Source organism: Pithys albifrons, chromosome 6, assembly GCF_047495875.1.
Source record: "Pithys albifrons albifrons isolate INPA30051 chromosome 6, PitAlb_v1, whole genome shotgun sequence".
NCBI lineage: Eukaryota > Metazoa > Chordata > Aves > Passeriformes > Thamnophilidae > Pithys > Pithys albifrons.
In genome coordinates this window covers 61,871,021-61,892,840 of record NC_092463.1, presented here as the reverse complement: position 1 = coordinate 61,892,840, position 21,820 = coordinate 61,871,021, and the positions used below count along the sequence as shown (strand labels likewise).

Sequence of the window (21,820 nt, the reverse complement as noted above, 5' to 3'; positions counted from 1 at the left end):
TCAGTCCATTACACTTGCCTTGGGAACAATGATGAGGGCTGGAGCTCCCCAGAAAAGGAACCTGACCAGCTCCACACCCAGATACCACAAGCTCGATAGGCACACACTGATTCCACCAGTGACTGGCAGGTTTAAAGCTGGATTATTCTGGGAAAGGGGTTTGCAACGTGAAACTGAGGAGGAAATGTGACACTGGGGAAGAAAAGGGGATGGATAGGACACAGAATTCCAGAAAAGGGAAGGCAGAGACGTTTATTCCGGCAACGCTGCCACACCTCACCAGAGCACAAAGCATGGATGAAAGACAATCACCTCCTCAAGTGTGTGAATGCACCCACTAATGGGGAATTCCCGGAACACCCTTGATGGAGCAAACACTCCCTCTACTGTGGATGAGGAGGGGGAAAGGGAGGATGATTTGGGGAAGAGGATTTGGGGAATGCTGCCTTGGGCTGCTGCAAGGCATGGGGAGAGGGCAGTGGGACAGGCTGTGCCCCCTAAGGCCAAGACCCCTCAGTCCCTGCACCAGAATCCCACCCTCCCGTAACAGCTGGAGGCAGGAGGGACTGGGAGTGATACACACCCCCCAGAATGGAGCTCTGGGATCAGAGCCACTTGTGTCAGCAGAGGGAAAGCTTGACTCAAGCACCAAAGGGTCACACAGCAAAAGGCCACATCCGAAACACATCCCATGCTGCTCCCCCCCTCTGCCCACCCACCCCCTCCATGGATTCAGTGCAGTCAGTGGTCTGAGTGCTGCAGGCCTCAGGAGCAGAAGGAATCACTCTCCTGGGGCAGTGTCAGGCTCTCTATGTCAGGATGTCATGGGCTTGGTGTTCCACCAGCATCTCCATGCTCCGCACATCCGTGCACCAGAACTCCAGGCGGTCCTTCATCCCTTTGATCTGCAAGGCAAGGCCATGGTGACCCAGGGCCTCAGCTCCTGGGAATGCCCACAGGCACCTTCAGGGACACACACCTCAGATCCCAAACCACTCCTCAAAATCCCACACAGTGAGAAGCTGTGGCTGCCCCGTCCCTGGGAATGTTCAAGGCCAGGCTGGACAGGACTTGGAGCAACCTGGGACAGTGGAAGGTGTCCCTGCCCATGGCAGGGGATGGAACTGGATGGTCTTTAAGGTCCCTTCCATCCCAAACCGTCCTGGGATTCTGGGATTAACAGCTTCTACCAGCAGATCAGCAACAGTTAAAGCTGAATTGGAATGCATCAAAGGAATTGTTTGCAGCTGGAATTCCATACACTCAGTTTTGGGTTTAAAGGTAAAGGCACTCTGTGCAGTCTCCTAAAATATGACAAGGATGAACTTGAGAAGCTCAACACCTTCTTTATCGCCCTGAACTTCCCTCTTCCTGAGAGGGATGTGCCTCCTACATCCCAGAATGTTTCACACATTTAGGAATGAGGCAGCCACATGGATAACTGCATCCCTCTGGAAAACACAGCCATGGCTTCTGTGTTCCATGGTGTTTGCATGGCTTCCCCAAGCAATGTGTCCCCCTTGTCCTGTTCCATCCTGCCACGTTTCTGACCACCCACCCCCTACACAGGTGTGACAAGCACCAGGTACCACAGGGTGAAACCACAGGTACCATGTAAAAGGGATGAGGAAAAGCTGATTCACCTTCAGTAAGCCCCAAAGAGGCTCATTCCCAAGCTGTGACCTTTTCCACTTCCAGTTTCATTCCCATTACCTGCTGCAAGTCCAGCACACGTGGCTGCACCCACGTCATGTGCACCCTCTTGTCCACCTCGTCAATGCTGCCCTTCACCAGGCCCACCGAGAGCGCCTTCATCACCAGCAACTCCACCTGGGAACAAAAACAATCCAAAGAAAATTACCAAGACCACCCAGTTTCCCCCCAAGATGAACAAAACCTTCATTTGGCACCTTCACAGCAGGCTGTTCACACACACACACACACACACACACACACACACACACACACACACACACACACACACACAGGAGTCCAGGGCAGCAGCTCTCACTGTCCCCTCTCAGGTGACAGAACTGCCTTGAGACTTGACATCTCAACATACTGAAGAGAGCTCTTTTCCCCAAAACCAGACTGGTTTTCTTTTCTCTGAAATTCCAGGAAGAACAAGGCAATGAGAAAAAGCCAACAGAGCCCAAACACACCCAGTCTGGCAGGATGGTGAGAGTCAGTCTCTTCTCACAGGGAACAAGTTACAGGACAAGGAGAAACTGCCTCATGCTGTACCATGGAGGGTCAGGTTGGACATCAGGAAGAATTTCTTCAAGGAAAGGGTGGTCAGGCATTAGAAGGGGCTGCTCAGGATGGTGGTGGAGTCCCCATCCCTGGAGGTGCCCAAGGAACAACCAGACATGGCACTCAGTGCTCTGGTCTGGGTGACAAGGTGGGGATCAGTCACAGCTTCTCAGTGACCTTAGAGGTATTTTCCAGCCTTAACGATTCTGAGATTCTGTGTGACTCAGATCTATCCAGACACTCTTAGAGCTCCAAAACCAGGACATTACTGAGTTTGCTTAAACCCAAACTCACCTCATTGACGGTGACTTTGGCACTCTTGGCAATCTCCTCAAAGGTGAGCTGTCGGTGATTGGCTGGGCGGGTGAAAGTCATCTGAACCCAGTGAACAGACAAAAAAAAATAAACCCCACGGGGTTTTAGTGGCTCCCACAGCACACAGATCCTTCCTTATGCTGCCCTGCCCAGTCTCACTCTACACTGGCAACTGCATTTCTCATATTTAACCAAATTAAGTCAAACAATTCTGGTGTTTTGAGTTATCACTCCAGGCACCATCCCTGAGATACAAGGCTGGCTTTCCCCTCCTCTGTGTCAGAATACCAGAATGGTTTGGGTTGGAAAGGACCTTAAAAGCAACCCTATTCCAGCCCTTCCAGCCCCTGCCATGGGCAAGGTCACCTTCCACTATACCAGTGTGTCCTTAAACACTTCCAGGGATGGGGCAGCCAAAGCTTCTCTGGGCAACTCACGCCAGGGCCTCACCACCCCCACAGGGAAGAATTCCTTCCCAATATCCCAACTAACCCTGATCTCTGGCAGGGAGAAGCCATTCCCTCTCGTCTTGGCACTCCATGAAAGAGCATCCCTGGAACTAGGGCCAAACACAAGGCGTTTTCCCTTATAGCACCTTCCTGTGGCGCCACCTCCAGGCAAAATCCTGAACTACCTGTACTTAGGAGTTCCTGCAGGTGATTCACCAAATACACCCTCCCAGCAGATCACAGGACATTTGTCAGCGCCACCCTCTCCAAAGGGCAGCTGGAGGAGCCCCTTCCCACATCCCACACTGAACACATCCCAGCTCACCTCCATGAGACACAACAGCTGGATCTTCTGCAGCAGGAGCGCTTCGTTGGCAGCCAGGTCAGGCTGTGAGGGAAGAAAATGCCATAATGACCTGATTTGGTGCATTTTCTCCCCATCCTGGGGGAGAACAGCTTAATACACGCAGGAGTAAATCCCTGAGGGAGCTTCATTTAGGAGCGAGGAAGCCATCACAGCCCAGCCACATTCTGGGAATGGTTCCAGAAAATAAATCCCAGGAGCTGCACATAAAACAGATCTCACCAGGCAGGCAGCCTGTCAAAGGCCACAGCCCTGTGCCTGTGGACTCACAAATCCACCTGCAAACTACTGCTATGGCAGCAATTCCTGGTGTGGCCAGTGCAGGTTACATCCAACACCACTGTTTTCCTCAGACTTCCCAGAACAGGAGAGAAAACCAGTCTTTTCCACTGGAAGCACTCCTGTCACAGAGATTAAATCTGGGATTATCTGCCTGTGCAGGACGTGTGTACTTTGCCCTTGGACCACTGGAGATTTCTTTTTATTTCTTTCCATCAACCAGAGGGAGGCCAAAAGAAAACTAATGATGTGCATCAAGATGAAATAATTCCTATGCCCCAATTAAAATTATATTAGTGCACCAGAGTCAGGAATTAGGTGAAGGTGATAGAGGTCCACAGACTCCAAGTGGCCTCTGTAAACCCTAAGCCTGGACCTTCAGCAGCACAACACCCCTCACCTGCTGCCCCCAGGCCGACTTGAGGGCCTGGAAGGTCTCCACGTTGCCACTGTTGAAGGCAAAGAGGGTGTCAATGAGCCACTGCCGGTCTGTGCTCCTCAGGGACTCCAGCACAGGGTGCATGAGCTGCAGAAACCAGGCAGGAGGGAGTCAGCAAGATAAAATCAGCTCCTGATGCTCCATGGAGGGATGTGACAGAACTTACCAGCTCCCCAAAGTTGTAAACACCTTCTCCCAGCAGCCCAGCCAGCCCCAGGGTGAAGGCTCTCTCCTGCTGCTCTGATACTGGACAAAAGAAAACCAAACCCAAACCAAAAGTAATTTGGATGAAAAAAAAAAACAAACCAAAAATAATTTGTATAATAAAGTATACTTGTATATTAGTGTTTAAGCCCCATCACTCCCTCTCTCATTATCCTCTGTGCCCGTATTAAACCATTTCCAGCCCTCACCATCTCCCAGGCCTGAAATTCAGGAGCCTGCAGTAACCACAGCACAAAAGGGCCACTTTTGGAATCCAGAGTGAAGATTTTTGGGAATTGGAATAAACTCTCCCTTCTGGCAGAGACATTCCCTGCCTCCCATCACCCTGGGGCAGCTTAGGAGCAGGATCCTGAGGGGATCTCACTCCTCTATCCAGTCAGACCTTAGATCCATCACAGCACAGCCAAAACAACACAGAGAAAAACCTCTGCCAGGGCATTTATTTGATAAGGCAGAGTGTGGAGAGTGGGATTTTCCAGGGAAAGGAGTTACCTGGCAGGTCCTTGACCTCGATGCAGCCCAGGAAGCGCAGAGCATCCTTGTAGTAGGCAGCGTGGTTCCCCACGGTCTGGTAGTACTTGCTGGAGAGGTCATAGAAGCGGCTGTGCACCGAGGTCACCCCGGGCAGGGTGTTCAGCAGCTCCTCCACCTCCTCAATGGTCTCCTGGACAGGGGGAGACCTGCCTTTGGACAGGGGAAGGAGCACCTGGTGCACCCCTGTGATCCCGGCTGGATGGGTCACAATGTTCCCAGTGACACCCAGGGCAGGTGTGACACCCCACGAGTGTGACCACAGCCCAAGCCACCACCACATTATTTATATATATATATGTGTGTGTGTTTTTATATATCCACTTAAAAATAAAGCAGTATTCTCCCTTCCCATGGTAGTTAGGGAGAAAAAACCCCAAGCCCCAAACCAGCCTAGCAGCTATAATTATACATAATAATGGCTTTAAACTAAAGGAAAAAGATTTAGATGGGATTCTGGAATAAATTCTTCACTGTGAGGCTGGTGAGGCCCTGGCACAGGTTGTCCAGAGAAGCTGTGGCTGCCCCATCCCTGGAAGTGTCCCAGGCCAGGTTGGACAGGGCTTGGAGCAACCTGGGATAGTGGAAGGTGTCCCCGGGTGGAACTGGACGGTCTTCAAGATCCCTTCCATCCCAAACCATTACACCATTACACGATGTTACACACACCCAAAGCCATCACTCTGCACTTGCTGTAGGAGATCTAAAGCTGTCCTGCACGAAAAACTTCACTTTAGGTTTAGAAGAGGGTTCTAAAACCAGACAAAATGACAAACCCCATGATTGCTCAGGCAATGACACCCCAGCCCACCATGAGCAGCTCCCACATCCTGGGGAGCTCCCAAGACCCTCTGAGCTGGGAGCTGGGATATTCAAGGAATGTCCCAGCACCCCAAAATGCCCCATGCTGGGTCACCCCTCACCTTGGTGACTTGAAGGTCCCCAATGTTGAGCTTGAGAGCTCCGATGGCTGTTTTGCACAGGATCACGGCCTCGTCACTGCTCTTCACCTGCAGGGACACAGAGACCTGCTTGGAGTGTCACCTGCAGCCAGGTGTGCTCCAGAGGCTGGGACAGGGCTGGATTCATGTCACTGATCACATTCCTGCATGAAAATCCCTGAGGAAAGAGGGTTCTCCAGCACAGGTGTCACACACACACCGGTGCCTCTTCACCTGCAGGTAAACTGCCACAGGGAGCAACCTGAGACGTACCTTTTCCCGAGTCTTTTCCAGAAAAGTCAGGGCCACATTGGGATCTGGAGTAGAGAAGAAAACAGGCTGAAAACAGGAGCAGTGCCAGGAGTTCCCGTGGAACTAAACTTCACCTACACACACACCCTTTACTGGAGTCCTGAAGGCTGGAATGTGTGTTTTCCACAGTGTACCCTCAACTTGTAACAGGTGCTGCCAGGTAGGCTGGGCTTTCCCTCACCAACCACCTCTCTGGGGAAGCTGTGGAATTCCTGATCCAGGCAGCAGCAGGAATTTAATCCTTCCAAGCCTGTGCTTTCCCTTCTCAAAACACCAGAAGGACAGTAGTAACTTCCCATCCAAGATTTACTGGTGTCTTGTCACATTCCACAGGGATCAGGGGGGCTAAAAACGCCACGGGGAGGGGGTGAGGACACACACCTGTCATCTGCCGGACCACATGCAGGATGATCTCCACCAGGGACAGGGGGTTCACCCTGCAACGAGCACCTCAGGGTCAGCACAGGGCCCCCAACCCCTCAGGTGACCTTCAACCCACTCCAGGTGACCCCCAACTCACCCCAGGTGACCCCCAACCCACCCCAGGTGATGCCCAACCCCATTCCAGGTGATACCCAACCCCATTCCAGGTGATACCCAACCCCATTCCAGGTGATACCCAACTCCCCTCAGGTGACCCCCAGGCCCCCCCAGATGACTCACCTGTGCTCAAACTCACTGATGAAGTTCTCATAGAGCTGTGGGGACAAGGACAGGGACACTCATTTCAGGGCTTCTCACTCTATTTCCTCTCTATTGCTGCTCATTTGAACATCCCTGTAAGTGTTCCAGGCCAGGCTGGAGCAACCTGGGCTAGTGGAAGGTGTCCCATCCAGGGAGGGTGGAGCATGATAACACTTAAGGTCTCTCCCAACCCAAACCAGTCCAGGATTCTGTGACTTTTCCAACACCTTGGGCATCCCCTACAGAAACTCCTGCACGGTGCAGAATCCAGGAGGCCTGAACTGCTCCTTTGAGCTTCCCCCAAGCACAAGGAGGGAACCCAAGGGAAGCGTCTGGGAACCCCCAGCCCCCACCTTGGAGCTCCAAAAACAAGAAAACTCCAGTGAATGAAAGTAAAGAATCACTTTGAAGGTTACAAACCCCCACACATTTAACTGCAGCCCAATTTCCAGACTCTGCAGGCTCACAGGAGATGAGCGCACCTCGGTTAGTAATCTCCGAGAGGATTATTAGAGCCAAGGGCACAGGCTGCGTTTTCCCCGGTACAAACCCCCCCACCCCGTGAACCGGGAGCGGCCCCCACACCTTGATGAGCCCATCGCCCTGGGCGAAGCAGGGGTCCTGCACGAAGTCCAGCACCTGCAGGGTGAGCTGATGCCACAGCCTGGGGACACAGAACACCCGCCGTGAGCCCGGGGCACCGGAGACACCGGGCGCCAACACCGGGCATTCTCCTCCCCCCCCTTCCCCGCGCTCACTTCTTGTTGTAGAGCTCTTCAAGGCGGTGCCACACGGCGGCCTGGCCCGGGCCCGCGCTCTGGCTCTGCTGGAGGAACCCCGGCACGTCCTTCATGGTGGCGGCGGCGGGACCGGGACGGGACCGGAGGGGCCGGAGCGAAGAGGCCGCGCCGCCGCCGGGGCTGCGCACTCACTTCCGCCCGCGCGGGGCACGCCGGGTACCGTAACACCCCCGGCCCGCCGGTACCGCGCACTCACTTCACGGCCGGTCGGTCGGTACCGTAATGAGTAAACATTGACTTTGTTCACTAAAGATGAGAAGCAGAGGGACGAGACCCGGGTGCGGCTTGGCGTGTATTATGCTTTGCTCGCATAACAGTATCTAAGTTCCAGAAAACGAAAGGCGTCTTAAATCACCTCCAAATACGGAAAGAGACAGAAGAGGAAGACTACGAGCCTTCATCGAACGACCACCAGGAGGCAGAAATAGACCCCCTAGCAACATGGAACGCATGCTCAGATGAAGCCAGAAAGGACACGAAAACAGGAAATGGAACTAAATAAAAAGAGCACTCGAACCCCGGGGGTGCCCGCCGTCGGTGGAGCAGAGACTGCCCAGGCCGCATTTTGCCTGATTGCTTGCTTGCTAATTCTAATAAATTCATTATTGGCCTGAACAAAAGACATCTTTGTCTCAATTTATAACAGTTCTGGTGCCGTGACTCGAATAGAGGATTCGTACGGCGTTTTTGGGACCCTCGGGAGGCGCCCCCGCCTCTCGCCAGGCGGCCCGGTTGCCCTAAAAGCGCTGGCTCCTCTACGACGAACCCGAATTAAGCAATAGGCAAAAGGAAGAACCCTGTAAACTTTGTGCACGAAGATCCGAACGAAGACGCGGGACGCGTGAGTATGAGCGGGATCCGTTCGGTTCGGGTTGGAATTCCCGGAGGGTGGCGTGTGACGGGTCTCTCAGAGACCCAGCGAGTGTGGACCCTCAGCAGTGCCGTTCTCAGCTCCCCCGAGGGACTGAGCCACGAACCAGGCGAGCGTGTGTGTGTTTGAGCACCCTCCGGAAGATGGGGCAAGGGACAGGCAAACTCCCTGCACCCATGCGGAGGGAGCCCCAGGCAAAGCTCCCCCCAATTCCGCATGACAGCCCACTAGGAATAGTGCTTCGGAATTGGGGAGACTCTCCTAGGAGGAAGGGAAAAAGTAAGGCAAAAATGATACACTATTGTATAGAAGTTTGGGGAGGGTAAAGGCTTTTTGGGAATATATTTTGGCCCGTTTTTGGGTCCTTTGAGGACTGGTTGTGTCAAGATTTGAATACTTATGTAAATTCTAAGAAACCATTTAGTGAGGAGGAAAGTGAATATGCCAGTCTTTGGATGCCTGATGCCATGAATGACCCCTCCCCCCAAAAACAGGACTTTGAGCATGTTAGTGAAGGGTAAGATAAAAAGTAAAGGTCCTTTAATAACACAGGGCCTACAGCCCACAGGAATACAGGATGACATGCATGTACCCCAGTTCTTGTTTCCATGGCTTTTATAATAAGATCCCTCCAATCATTGCTTTACACATTTCTCAGTCCAGCCCCAGTCCCACCCCTGGTCCAACCCCCTGGAATTGGGTCTGGGGTCGTCAAGACCCTCTGTCTTCATCAATTCTTCTTCAGGCACACAAAGGTCTCTTGGAGTTCATCCAGTTCTGGCTTTTGGGTCACTCTGACCTGTGTTTATGTTTCATTCTGTAGGCCTTCTGATATCCTTCAGCTCTAGGAAAGGAGTCTAAACAAGATTAATTAACTAAAGGAATTTAAGCTCCCTGTTCTGGGACAGGGGTAGTGATAGAAAGGCATTAAACTTAAACTGTTAGAAATATTAACCCTCTAAAAATCCACAACTACTGTGTTCCTAAAATCTACAAAATGTGAAAATCAGAACAAAAACCCCTTTGGCATCAATTGCTTTACACATTTCTCAGTCCAGCCCCAGTCCCACCCCTGGTCCAACCCCCTGGAATTGGGTCTGGGGTCGTCAAGACCCTCTGTCTTCATCAGCTCTTCTTCCTCAGGCACACAAAGGTCTCTTGGAGTTCATCCAGTTCTGGCTTTTGGGTCACTCTGACCTGTGTTTATGTTTCATTCTGTAGGCCTTCTGATATCCTTCAGCTCTAGGAAAGGAGTCTAAACAAGATTAATTAACTAAAGGAATTTAAGCTCCCTGTTCTGGGACAGGGGTAATGATAGAAAGGCATTAAACTTAAATTGTTAGAAATATTAACCCTCTAAAAATCCACAACTACTGTGTTCCTAAAATCTACAAAATGTGAAAATCAGAACAAAAACCCCTTTGGCATCATGCCCTACCCCGCTGAGACCAGACTGCTTGTTTTAAATGAGGGGGGAAATGTTACTAAGAAAAAACCAAGGGAGGAGGAAACTCCTCCAGGACCACCACCTTATGTACCTCCACCCCCACAAGCAGCTCAGGTGTGACCCTCAGCACCGCACCCCTCACCATCAGCACCACAGTCAGGGGACCTTATAGGTCTGGATTTAGATTTCTCCAAGGATAATAGACAGAGAACCAGAAGTCAGACCAGGCAACAGAACTTGTACCCACTGCGGGAGACTCCAATGGGAGGACCCCAACCGGGGATGGGATTTGTATCAATTCCATTAAATTTGGCACATGTTAGGGAATTTAAGAAAGAAATGGGGAATTTATTAGAGGATCCCTTAGGAGTAGCTGAACGAGTTGACCAATTCCTGGGTCCCAATGTTTACACGTGGGATGAGTTACAATCTATCCTAAATATTTTATTTACAGCAGAGGAAAAGAATATGATTAGGAGAGCAGGTATGAGAGTATGGGATGCCCAACACATCCAGGGACCACTTGCAGACATGAAATGGCCCTTACAAAGGCCAAACTGGAACCACCAGAATGCAGGGGACAGAGCCCACGTGCAAGACCTTAGAACTATAATTGTTCAAGGTATTAGAGAAGCTGTCCCGAGAGGACAGAACATTAATAAGGCCTTCAATGAAAGACAGATAAAAGATGAAACCCCAACCTAGTGGTGAGAAAGGCTAAGAAGAAACTTACAAATGTATTCAGGACTAGACCCTGAGACCCCAGTAGGGCAGGCCCTGCTAAAAACTCAGTTTGTGGCTAAGGCATGGGAAGATACACGAAAAAAATTGGAAAAATTAGACCACTGGCAAGACCAGGGATTGGATGAGTTGTTGAGGGGAGCACAAAAAGTTTATGTGAGAAGAGAGGACGAGACTCATAAGAAACAAGTTAGGATGATGGTGGCCGCAGTAAGGGAAGGACAGAGAGCGATGCAGCCGGAAGGGAGACCTCTGAAAACCTCTGAAAAAAGGGGGTCAAGACCATCAGTGTTAAAAAAAGATCAAGGGGCTTGTTTTTATTGTGGGATAAAGGGACATTTGAAAAGGAATTGTAGAAAAAGAATCAAGGATGAGAAAATGTTCGGAGAAGATTAGAGGTGTCAGGGGCTCTGTCTGCTGGGGACTAGACATCAAAAAGAGCCCTTGATAAAACTTGAAGTGGGACCCCAGCAACAAGAAATTGAATTTCTCGTGGACACTGGAGCAGAAAGATCTACAGTCCAGTGTCTGCCCCATGGGTGCCGGGTTTCTCCCGACACTATGCAAGTAATAGGTGGAAAGGGAGAACCTTTTGAAGTGCCCGTAATTAAAGAAGTATTGTATGAAACAGGTACCAAATTTGGAACAGGATCTTTATTGCTGGTACCAGAAGCAGAATATAATTTATTAGGCAGAGATTTATATATGAGTATTGGTATCTATAACTTAGCAAAGCAAGTTACGGGAGATTGTTTGATTTGTAAGAAGGTGAATAAAAATCATGTAAGGACAAAAATTTCAGGTGGTAGGGAATTGGCACACAGGCCATTTGTTAAAATACAGATTGACTTTACTGAACTGCCAAAAGTGGGGAGGTATAAATATTTATTAGTAATTGTAGACCATCTTACTCATTTTATGGAGGCATTCCCCATGGCAAGAACGACAGCCCAAACAGTAGCAAAAATATTGTTAGAAGAAATAATCCCTAGGTATGGAGTTATGGAGGTTATAGATTCAGACAGAGGACCTCACTTTGTATTAGAAGTAATGAATGAGATCCTAACCACTATGGGAATAAAGTGGGAGCATCATACTCCCTGGCACCCTCAGAGTTCAGGAAAAGTAGAAAGAATGAATGGGGAAATAAAGAAACAACTCACCAAACTGATGCCGAAAGGGTTTTTGTTCTGATTTTCACATTTTGTAGATTTTAGGAACACAGTAGTTGTAGATTTTTAGAGGGTTAATATTTCTAACAGTTTAAGTTTAATGCCTTTCTATCACTACCCCTGTCCCAGAACAGGGAGCTCAAATTCCTTTAGTTAATTAATCTTGTTTAGACTCCTTTCCAAGGCAGAGCTGAAGGATATCAGAAGGCCTACAGAATGAAACATAAACATAGGTCAGAGTGACCCAAAAGCCAGAACTGGATGAACTCCAAGAGACCTTTGTGTGCCTGAGGAAGAAGAGCTGATGAAGACAGAGGGTCTTGACAACCCCAGACCCAATTCCAGGGGGTTGGACCAGGGGTGGGACTGGGGCTGAACTGAGAAATGTGTAAAGCAATGATTGGAGGGATCTTAGTGTAAAAGCCATGGAAACAAGAACTGGGGTACATGCATGTCACCCTGTATTCCTGTGGGCTGTAGGCCCTGTGTTATTAAAGGACCTTTACTTTTTATCTTACCCTACACTAACGTGGCTCGAAGTCCTGTTTTTGGGGGGAAGGGTCATTCACAGCACCAAAACTAATGATAGAAACAAAATTATCATGGGTTAAGTGCCTTCCCTTAGCATTGTTAAACATTAGGACAAGACCCCGAGCAGATATAGGGGTCTCATCATTTGAAATGTTATATGGAATGCCCTAGAGTTTGGAGGAGCCACGAGACCACCCCCGATTGCATGAGGCCAACCTAACAAATTATATTGCAAGCCTGATGAATCACCAGCAGGAGTTATGGAAGAAAGGGATGGTGGTACAGAGACCTCCCCTAGATTTAAAAATACACAACATACAGCCAGGACATTATGTGTTAGTAAAATCATGGAGGGAAACTCCACTAACCCCTGTATGGGAAGGGCCTTATCTTGTGTTGCTTACTACAGAAACGGCGATCCGAACTGCAGAAAAGGGGTGGACACATGCCTGCCAAGTTAAAGGACCTGTCTCTAACCAGATGTGGTGAGTGACCAGCTATCCTGGAGATCTAAAACTGAAATTCCAAAGGAACTGATGGACACTTAGCGGATTGAATACCTACCAGACTCATACTGTTTAGAGGATGGGCAGATAAGCAATTCTAGTGTTAAGGTCAGATGTAAGGATCTTAATTGTAACTGTTACCCTTTTGTGTGTTTTGTTTGTAAAGTGAGTAGGAAGAGGTTGTGGTCACACTGCCATAGGGGCATTCCTCCAAGGGGAGTGTGTAACCCCTGTTGGAAATCAGAAAGGAAAATAACTGGGTGGAAAATAAATTTTAAAGTATTTCACACAAGAGAAATTGAATATGAATCAACTGAATGGTGGGAAGTCTTTTCAAAGGGAATAAATCCTGAAAATTATTGCTATTATTCCAACAAACCTCTACCCTTCGTGGTAGAAATAGTGAAGGGGTGCTGCCAAAAAGAATTCAAAGGGCTGAGGTGTGATACACCCCAAGTGGAAAGCCTCCGTCCTCAGACAGGTCACCAATAATAAATACCCTCCTGAAGAATTCCCCTGCTGCCGAGAAGATGGCACACCCCGTGGCTCGAGGCAACCGAGTCGACGGGCGAGGCAGAGGAGGAACAAAGTGTGGAGGGTCGAATCAAGGACCTGGGACAATACAGCAGCTTTCAAAGAACTGGCCCAGGAATGGGAGTAAACCTCCCCACTTGAGCAGCAAGACCCTACCTAATAAGGGGATACAAATTAGACGGAAAAATCAAATAAGCAGTGGAGCCCAAAACCCAAACCTACACACTCTAGAGGTAATGACCATTATTCTGTTTTGGACTTTTGGTTATGGAACCGGGGAAACACATGAGCCCTTTCAATGGTCTCTAATAAGATGGGAAGATCAACGAAGCCTCAGAACAGTAATTACTCCTGGATCTCCCAGTTTTAGCGTATCGCTGTGTGAAATAGTGCAAATTCATCCTTGTTTAAATCTTGCAGCATTCTATTGTTGTCCCAGTTCAAATCCTGGAAAAGGGTATTGTAATTATCCAGGACATTATTACTGTGCCTATTGGGGCTGTGAAACAATTGCTTCCGATTGGGATGTAGGTAGCAACAAGGACAAATTCATCACAATTGGCTGGGGCCCATATGGATGTAGGCCTCCTCTTCGTGATGGGCAAGGAATAGTAAACCCAGGTAATTGCACATATGTGTATATAAATGTAACCCAGCCACAAAACTCAGCGTGGTTTATAGGAAAGATCTGGGGGTTTCGCTATTGGGAACCGGGCAGAGATAGGGGAGGACATTTCATGATTAAGAAGGAGAGAGTACTTAGTAGCTCAGAAGCTAATAAAGTACTAACAGGCATGGCAAATAGTAAGAATAGCACTGGGGAAACAAACAATTGAACTATAGAGGTATCTGAACCCAAGATGGGGAGGGGACTCAATAATTATAACACTCTTTGGAAAATGGTAAATGCTAGCTACCAATGGCTAAATAAAACACAACCACAGCTGACCAAAGAATGCTGGTTGTGTTATTGTGCTCAGCCACCCTTTTATGAAGCAGTAGGAGTGGACTCAAAAATCACACGGTCAAACGAGTCTGCCCCCTCCCGATGTAAGTGGGGACAGGATGGAGATAAAACCAACAGACTTACTCTTGAACAAGTGACTGGAAAGGGAAGGTGTGTGGGAACAGTTCCAGAAAACAAGCGACTCCTGTGCAATAAGACAATTAATACGAGCAAGGAAACAGCAAAATGGCTACTACCAAAATCCAGTGCTAGGTGGGGTTCCAGTATTGGGGTAACCCCATGTCTTTCCCTGAAGTTATTTAATGCTGCTAACAGTTATTGTGTCCAGGTAACCATAATGCCAAAAATCATCTACCACCCGGGTAACTATGATAGATATGTCGCTCCAGGGCACTACCTGACCAAAAGAGAACCATTAACAGCTGTCACGATTGCTACCTTATTTGCCATAGGGGGAATCGGGGCTGGGACCGGGGTGGCCTCTTTGATTAAAGGAACAAAAGAATTACAAACACTTCAGGAATCTGTTGATGAGGATATGAAACAAGTAAAAACTGCCATTGATGCCTTAACGGCCTCATTGAGATGTTTATCTGAAGTAGTAATGCAAAACCGGAGAGGCTTAGATATGATATTATTGCAAAGAGAGGGACTTTGTGTTGCATTAGGAGAAGAATGTTGTGTGTATATGGACCATACCAGAGTTGCCATAGATGCTATGGCAGAGTTACAAAAGAGACTTGAACAACAAAAGAAAGAAAGAGAGACCCAATGAAGTTGGTATGAGTCCTGGTTTAATTATTCCCCTTGGTTAACGACCTTGTTATCCACAATAGCAGGACCTACACTGTTACTCATGGCAACACTTATTTTTGGACCTTGCATTCTTAACAAATTAGTTGCAATTGTTAAAGGGTGCTTGGAAGCTGCACACTTGATGTTAATCAGGGCAAAATATGAACCAATAGGGGAAGCTGAAGAAGGTAATGAGGTGCTAGAAATGAGCTACCGAGAGTTGCAAAGGTTTAGTGAACAAAATGAGAAAGAGAGAGGGGGGAATTGTAGTGAGTAAACATTGACTTTGTTCACTAAAGATGAGAAGCAGAGGGACGGGCCCCGGGTGCGGCTTGGCGTGTATTATGCTTTGCTCGCATAACAGTATCTAAGTTCCAGGAAACGAAAGGCGTCTTAAATCACCTCCAAATACGGAAAGAGCAGAAGAGGAAGACTATGAGCCTTCATCGAACGACCACCAGGAGGCAGAAAAGACCCCCAGCAACATGGAACGCATGCTCAGATGAAGCCAGAAAGGACACGAAAACAGGAAATGGAACTAAATAAAGAGAGCACTCGAACCCCGGGGGTGCGCGCCATCGGTGGAGCAGAGACTGCCCAGGCCGCATTTTGCCTGATTGCTTGCTTGCTAATTCTAATAAATTCATTATTGGCCTGAACAAAAGACATCTTTGTCTCAATTTATAACAGGTACCGTAACACCCCCGGCCCGCCGGTACCGCGCACTCAATTCCCGGCGCTACCGTAACGCCCCGCGCAGTGCACTCATTTCAGGCCTCTACCGTAACGCCCCGCGCCGCGCAGCGGTTCCCGCCGGTACCGTAACGCCGCCGGTAACCCCTGCAGCGCCGCCGCCGCCTGTCCCCGGGCCTTCCCCGCGCCTGTCCCCGCAGCGACACCCCCAGACCCGCCGAGGGGACCCCCCCACGGGGCGGGCGCGCAGCGATGGAGCGCGGGGCGCGGGGCCGCGGCGCGGGGCTGCTGGCGGCCGGTGAGCGCCGGGGCCGGGGGGAGCCCCCCGGGGCCCCCGCGACGCCCCTCAGCACCGCTCTGCTCTCTTGCAGCGTGGAGGAGCCTGTGGCAGCGCGGCCCCCGCCATGGCGGCGGCGCGGCCCGGGCGGGGATGGAGGGCGGCGGAGAGGGCAGGTACGTGGGGGTGCTGGAGCGGGGCTGCAGCCGGGAAGGGGAGCGTGGGAATCAGTGTCGGCGTGGGAGCTCCCGTGGGGTGTGCGCCCGTCATGGAGGGTGTCATGTCCTGGTCGAAGCAGGCGGGTGGGACAGCGCTCCGTGAGCCAGGGCTGGCCTGGGAGCCCCGGGAGCAGCGACCGACCAGGGGAACATCAGTGTTTTACCAGGCTGGGAGCTCAGGGCCCTGGGAACCCCGTCTGACAGGGCAGAGCCACGTCCTTGTGACAGCGGGGAAAGGCAGGGCAGTGTCACAGCCCTGGGAAGGCACTGCCACAGCCCTGTGACAGCAGGGAAAGGCAGTGTCACATCCCAGGGAAGGCACTGCCACATCCCTGTGACAGCAGAGAAAGGCAGGGCAGTGTCACATCCCAGGGAAGGCACTGCCACAGCCCTGTGACAGCAGAGAAAGGCAGGGCAGTGTCACATCCCAGGGAAGGCACTGCCACAGCCCTGTGACAGTGGGGAAAGGCAGTGTCACATCCCAGGGAAGGCACTGCCACAGCCCTGTGACAGTGGGGAAAGGCAGTGTCACATCCCAGGGAAGGCACTGCCACAGCCCTGTGACAGCAGGAAAAGGCAGGGCAGTGTCACATCCCAGGGAAGGCACTGCCACAGCCCTGTGACAGTGGGGAAAGGCAGTGTCACATCCCAGGGAAGGCACTGCCACAGCCCTGTGACAGCAGGGAAAGGCAGGGCAGTGTCACATCCCAGGGAAGGCACTGCCACAGCCCTGTGACAGTGGGGAAAGGCAGTGTCACATCCCAGGGAAGGCACTGCCACAGCCCTGTGACAGCAGGGAAAGGCAGGGCAGTGTCACATCCCAGGGAAGGCACTGCCACAGCCCTGTGACAGTGGGGAAAGGCAGTGTCACATCCCAGGGAAGGCACTGCCACAGCCCTGTGACAGCAGGGAAAGGCAGGGCAGTGTCACAGCCCTGGGAAGGCACTGCCACAGCCCTGTGACAGTGGGGAAAGGCAGGGCAGTGTCACAGCCCTGGGAAGACACTGCCACAGCCCTGTGACAGTGGGGAAAGGCAGTGTCACAGCCCTGGGAAGACAGAGTTGACCACATTGAGGCCAGGAGACACTTCCAGTGTCGTTGCTTCCAGTCTCCACTTCCAGCTCTGTCACTGTTCTTTGGGCTTGCCAACCCTGCCCCAGCTCTCCCGGCTCTCTCCTCGCCTACTCTGGACGGTGCACAATGCCCTGCTCCAGCAGCACTAATTTTCTGGGAGAAGCTGTTCCCAGATGATAACGCCTGTTCCCGAACTGCTAATAACTGTTCCCAAGCTGATAATGACTGTTCCCAGCCCAGCTGGGCACACGGCTCTGATTCCTTTGGCATGGACACACAGAGCTCTCCCAGGGCAGAGTCCAAGGAGGGGAACAGGGAAATGACAATGTCTGTGCCCACCTGGGCAGGGTGACACATCACTGGTTGATCTCAGGACACAAAAGACTCTCCTGGGTCCCAGAGCAGTGAGACTGGTCATTCCCACAGCCCTGTGTCCACCCCTGTCCAAAAAACCCCTCACAGGGATACCAGGGATCCACATAAGGGAGCACAGAGGGACATGTCTGCTCCTGGGTTTGGGTCAGACTAACAGCCAGGCTTTCTCCTAGTGAAGCTCTAGCACAATCCTGCACGGAGGAGCCTTCTGTGGAATTTTTGGGTGTTTTCCTCCCGCAGAGCCAAAGTCGCTGTCAGCTCTCCCAGTGGACACCTGCTGTGCTTCCCCCCTGTGCCCAGCAGGATCCAAGGCTCCAGGCCCTTCTCTCTGAGCGCAGCTGCCAGAGCCATTCTGGGCCGGGGCAGGTGGGGAGGTGATGAGGGGAAGGAGAAACTCACCTTGAAGGACGTGGCCGAGCTCCTCAGGAAGAAGGAATGTCGCCGTGTGGTGGTGATGGCTGGAGCCGGGATCAGCACACCCAGTGGCATCCCGGACTTCAGGTGATGCCTCCATCCTCTTTGTCCTTTGTCAGTTCTGGGAGGGATGAGTCTTCTTCATGGAAAGGGTGGTTAAACACTGGAATGGGCTACCCTGGGAGGTGGTGAAGTCCCCATCCCTGGAGGTGTCTGAGGAACAACTGGACGTGGCACTCAGGGCTCCGATCTGGTTGACAAGGTGAGGATCGATCACAAGTTGAACTTGATGACCTTGGAGGTCTTTTCCAACCTAAATGATCCTGAGATTGTGTCTTCAACACAGGTAACGCTGGTGCTGCAGCCTCTCCCATCTCCCCCTGTCCTTGCAGGTCCCCTGGGAGTGGCTTGTACAGCAACCTGGAGCAGTATGACATTCCATACCCCGAGGCCATCTTTGAGCTGGGCTATTTCTTTGTCAACCCCAAGCCCTTCTTCACCCTGGCCAAGGAGCTCTACCCCGGCAACTACCGCCCCAACTCTGCCCACTATTTCCTCTGGCTTCTGCACGACAAGGGGCTGCTCCTGCGCCTCTACACCCAGAACATCGATGGGCTGGAGAGAAGTGAGTTCCCTCTCCCCGTCTATAGCTGCAGCACCAGGAGGAGCTGAGGGGAGAAGCAGGATTGGGGAGATGCATACAGGGAGTGTCTGGCTCAGTTCTCTCCCATGTGCTGTGTTCCAGTGGCTGGGATCCCTCCTGACAGGCTGGTGGAAGCCCACGGCACCTTTGCCACTGCCACCTGTACAGTGTGTAAGAGAAACTTCCCCGGAGAGGACTTCAGGGTGAGTGAGCCCAGCCAGGCATCAACACTAGGAAGCATTAATTATTCCAATAATGACAGGTCTCAGGCCTGTTCTTTTGCCCTGGGAAAAGGAAATTTATTGAGGGGATGAGACTCAGGGCTGGGCATTGCTGAGAGTGGTGGTTCTGACCCCTTGTGATGAGCAGTTTTGGGGGCTCTCCTTTCAGGGGGATGTCATGGGGGACAGAGCTTATGATGAGCAGTTTTGGGTGCTCTCCTTTCAGGGGGATGTCATGGGGGACAAGGCCTATGGTGAGTTTTGGGGGCTCTCCTTTCAGGGGGACATCATGGGGGACAGGGCCTATGATGAGTTTTGGGGTCTCTCCTTTCAGGGGGATGTCATGGGGGACAGGGTCCCTGTGGTGAGCAGTTTTGGGGCTCTCCTTTCAGGGGGATGTCATGGGGGACAGGGCCTATGATGAGTTTTGGGGTCTCTCCTTTCAGGGGGATGTCATGGGGGACAGGGTCCCTGTGGTGAGCAGTTTTGGGGCTCTCCTTTCAGGGGGATGTCATGGGGGACAGGGTCCCTCGCTGCCCAGTCTGCACCGGAGTTGTCAAGCCTGACATTGTGTTCTTCGGCGAGGAGCTCCCACAGCGCTTCCTCCTGCACCTGGCAGACTTCCCCATGGCAGACCTGCTCTTCGTCATTGGGACATCCCTGGAGGTCTGGGAATAAGGGAAACCCCCAGGGAAAAAGGCACATGGAAAATGGGGACTCTGGAGGGGAAAGGGCTTAGAGAAGGGGAGAAACACAGTTAGGTAGATGAAACTTGGGGTGGAGGGTAAGAAATAGGGTGCAGATGCTCTGAGAGATGCTCTGGAAAGCAGAAGGGCAGCTGGAGAGCTTTGGGGCCACATGAGGAAAGGCCACCAGGTAACTGATGACACTGCCCTGTCCAGAGCTGGGGTGGCTGAGCTCACAGCAGAGGAACCATCACACACAGCAGTTCCAAGCCTGGAACTGGTGCCTGTGGCAGGGTGACAGTCCCTCTGCCCCCTCGGTTCCCCCCTCAGGTGGAGCCCTTTGCCAGCCTGGCCGGAGCCGTGCGCAGCTCCGTGCCCCGGGTCCTCATCAACCGGGAGCTCGTGGGTCCCTTCGCGTGGCAGCAGCGCCACAACGACGTGGCCCAGCTCGGGGATGTGGTTGGAGGTGTCGAGAAGCTGGTGGAGCTCCTGGGTTGGAACAGTGAGATGCAAACGCTGATCCAGAAGGAGAAAGAGAAGGTGGGAAGGGGCTCCAAGACTCATCTTCCTCTCCACCCTCTGCATTCCCTGTGCTGAGTTATGCAGGGCGTGGATTTGTGCTCACTGGGGTTGCACTGCCACGCCTGCTGTCTGCCTTCACAGGGAGGGACCACAGAAAAGTCCAAAAGGGCTAAAAAACCCCAAACCAACCCAAATCTGAGTGCTGTTTTACAGCCAAGGTGCCAGAACAGCACTGTGAGCTGAATGTGTCCATGATAGATGGGAAGACGAGGATCTGCCAGTTCCAGATGAAATAGGAACATGGAAAAGGGCAGGATTTGGGCTGAACGTGAGGGCTTTGATCATTTCTTTCTCTGTGCCATTCTCACATCTGTAACCTTCTGGGATCTTCAGGAGTGAGAAATTGCAGGGGAACAAGTCTTTAATTACTTAGAGCACAGCGCTGCTGTTAATTACTACAATCTTTTAGACCACTGGGAAGATTTTTCCACATTTGATATGAAAAAGATATATTTTTTAGGGATACACTGCCCATATGTGACTTCTTCATAAAATCTGGCTTCGAGATTCCAATTTTAACAGCCAGGTTGTTGTTACTTTCATCAGATCACAAGGTAGGAATTCTTAGTCTTTTGGCCAGTTTTTTTATTTTTCAGTACAAACAATTTGGGGACCAGCCAGCCCTTGGCTTGATGCTTGTGCTACTCTGAATCCCTGATGGATAACACTGATAAAGCAGGAAAACTAAGGCCACATTGGACAGGGCTTGGAGCAACCTGGTCTAGTGGAACATGTCCCTGACCATGACAGGAGGTGGAACAAGATGAGCTTTAAGGTCCCTTTCAACCCAAATCATTCTGGGATTCTGTGAAAGCTGTGGGGATGGTGCTGGGGCTGGAATGTTTATTGCTCCCTGGCCAATGCTGTGGTCTCCCTGTTTTCAGCTGGATGCAAAGAACAAGTAGAATGGTGCTCCTGCCACCCCTCAGCACATCATTTGATGATGTCTAGCCATAAACGTCACCAGCAAGTGGCAGGGGGCTCGTGCCAGCACATTCAGTGAACTCTGTGTCTGCAGTTGGCTGTTTGGATCTCCCTCCTTTCCAGCTGTCCATCCCGGAGCCCCCTGGAGGAGCTGATGCACAGAGTAACAGCTGGACTGTCACAAGTCTGGAGCAAGTTTTCCAGCTCCCACTGGATTGAGCATCCGACATCTCTCACAGCTCCTCCCCAGCCACTGTTCCCTGGGCCACGATCCTCAGCTGCTGCAGACTGTGTTTATTCTTCCATGAAATTTCTGGTAATCAGGGGACAAGCTGGTGGGGGGGACAGGAGGAGCCTTCCCCCCATTCCAGCTCAAGCTGCTGGAGAATTTCTGTATCACTAGAGTGTTAATTATTTAATAATAAAGAGAGAATTAATTTCTGGATGTCACCTGAGGGGTTTTCTGTAAAGTCACACCTTCCCTGGGGTTTGAGCACGTTCTGGCCACACAACTGCTCCTTTCACCTGCTTTTTTGTAAATTTTTTTTCTCCTTCTT

At 51.2% G+C, this 21,820-nt stretch overlaps 2 protein-coding genes across 5 annotated transcripts; one reads left to right on the top strand and one right to left on the bottom strand.

The window, feature by feature from the left end:
• Window positions 1-226: 226 nt before the first annotated feature.
• PSMD13 (proteasome 26S subunit, non-ATPase 13) lies at window positions 227-7,750 on the bottom strand. The gene is made up of 13 exons (XM_071559188.1): window positions 7,551-7,750; window positions 7,378-7,456; window positions 6,772-6,806; window positions 6,490-6,545; window positions 6,070-6,113; window positions 5,779-5,865; window positions 4,817-4,988; window positions 4,266-4,345; window positions 4,061-4,186; window positions 3,343-3,405; window positions 2,548-2,628; window positions 1,714-1,830; window positions 227-905 (listed from the first exon to the last, which is right to left on the bottom strand). Exons 1-13 carry the CDS (start codon window positions 7,643-7,645, stop codon window positions 810-812), a joined length of 1,131 nt encoding a protein of 376 aa, XP_071415289.1. The 5' UTR covers window positions 7,646-7,750; the 3' UTR covers window positions 227-809.
• SIRT3 (sirtuin 3) lies at window positions 7,742-21,708 on the top strand. Of its 4 annotated transcripts, XM_071559191.1 has the most exons (10): window positions 7,742-8,433; window positions 12,764-12,839; window positions 15,535-15,846; window positions 16,221-16,302; window positions 18,034-18,294; window positions 18,600-18,832; window positions 18,953-19,053; window positions 19,576-19,737; window positions 20,088-20,297; window positions 21,224-21,708. In XM_071559191.1, the coding sequence occupies exons 4-10, from the start codon at window positions 16,280-16,282 to the stop codon at window positions 21,242-21,244; spliced, it is 1,011 nt and encodes a 336-aa protein (XP_071415292.1). In that variant the 5' UTR covers window positions 7,742-8,433; window positions 12,764-12,839; window positions 15,535-15,846; window positions 16,221-16,279; the 3' UTR covers window positions 21,245-21,708. The 4 variants fall into 4 exon arrangements, with proteins under 4 accessions (XP_071415292.1, XP_071415291.1, XP_071415293.1 ...); XM_071559190.1 differs by having other exon boundaries at window positions 7,743-8,433; window positions 12,764-15,846; XM_071559192.1 differs by lacking the exons at window positions 7,742-8,433; window positions 12,764-12,839; window positions 15,535-15,846 and adding an exon at window positions 15,929-15,972.
• The last annotated feature ends 112 nt before the right edge of the window (window positions 21,709-21,820 follow it).

Bases quoted from the DNA above. Each gene is read 5' to 3' on its own strand.
- PSMD13 (XM_071559188.1), bottom strand. From the start codon at position 7,645: ATGAAGGACGTGCCGGGGTTCCTCCAGCAGAGCCAGAGCGCGGGCCCG. The intron at 5,866-6,069 runs GTACGTCTCAGG...GTGTCCCTGCAG, and splicing joins TGGAAAAGACTCGGGAAAAG to GTGAAGAGCAGTGACGAGGC. The intron at 4,989-5,778 runs GTGAGGGGTGAC...CCCCCTGTCCAG, and splicing joins GGGACCTTCAAGTCACCAAG to GAGACCATTGAGGAGGTGGA.
- SIRT3 (XM_071559189.1), top strand. From the start codon at position 16,102: ATGGAGCGCGGGGCGCGGGGCCGCGGCGCGGGGCTGCTGGCGGCCG. The intron at 19,738-20,087 runs GTCTGGGAATAA...TTCCCCCCTCAG, and splicing joins TCATTGGGACATCCCTGGAG to GTGGAGCCCTTTGCCAGCCT. The intron at 20,298-21,223 runs GTGGGAAGGGGC...CCCTGTTTTCAG, and splicing joins TCCAGAAGGAGAAAGAGAAG to CTGGATGCAAAGAACAAGTA.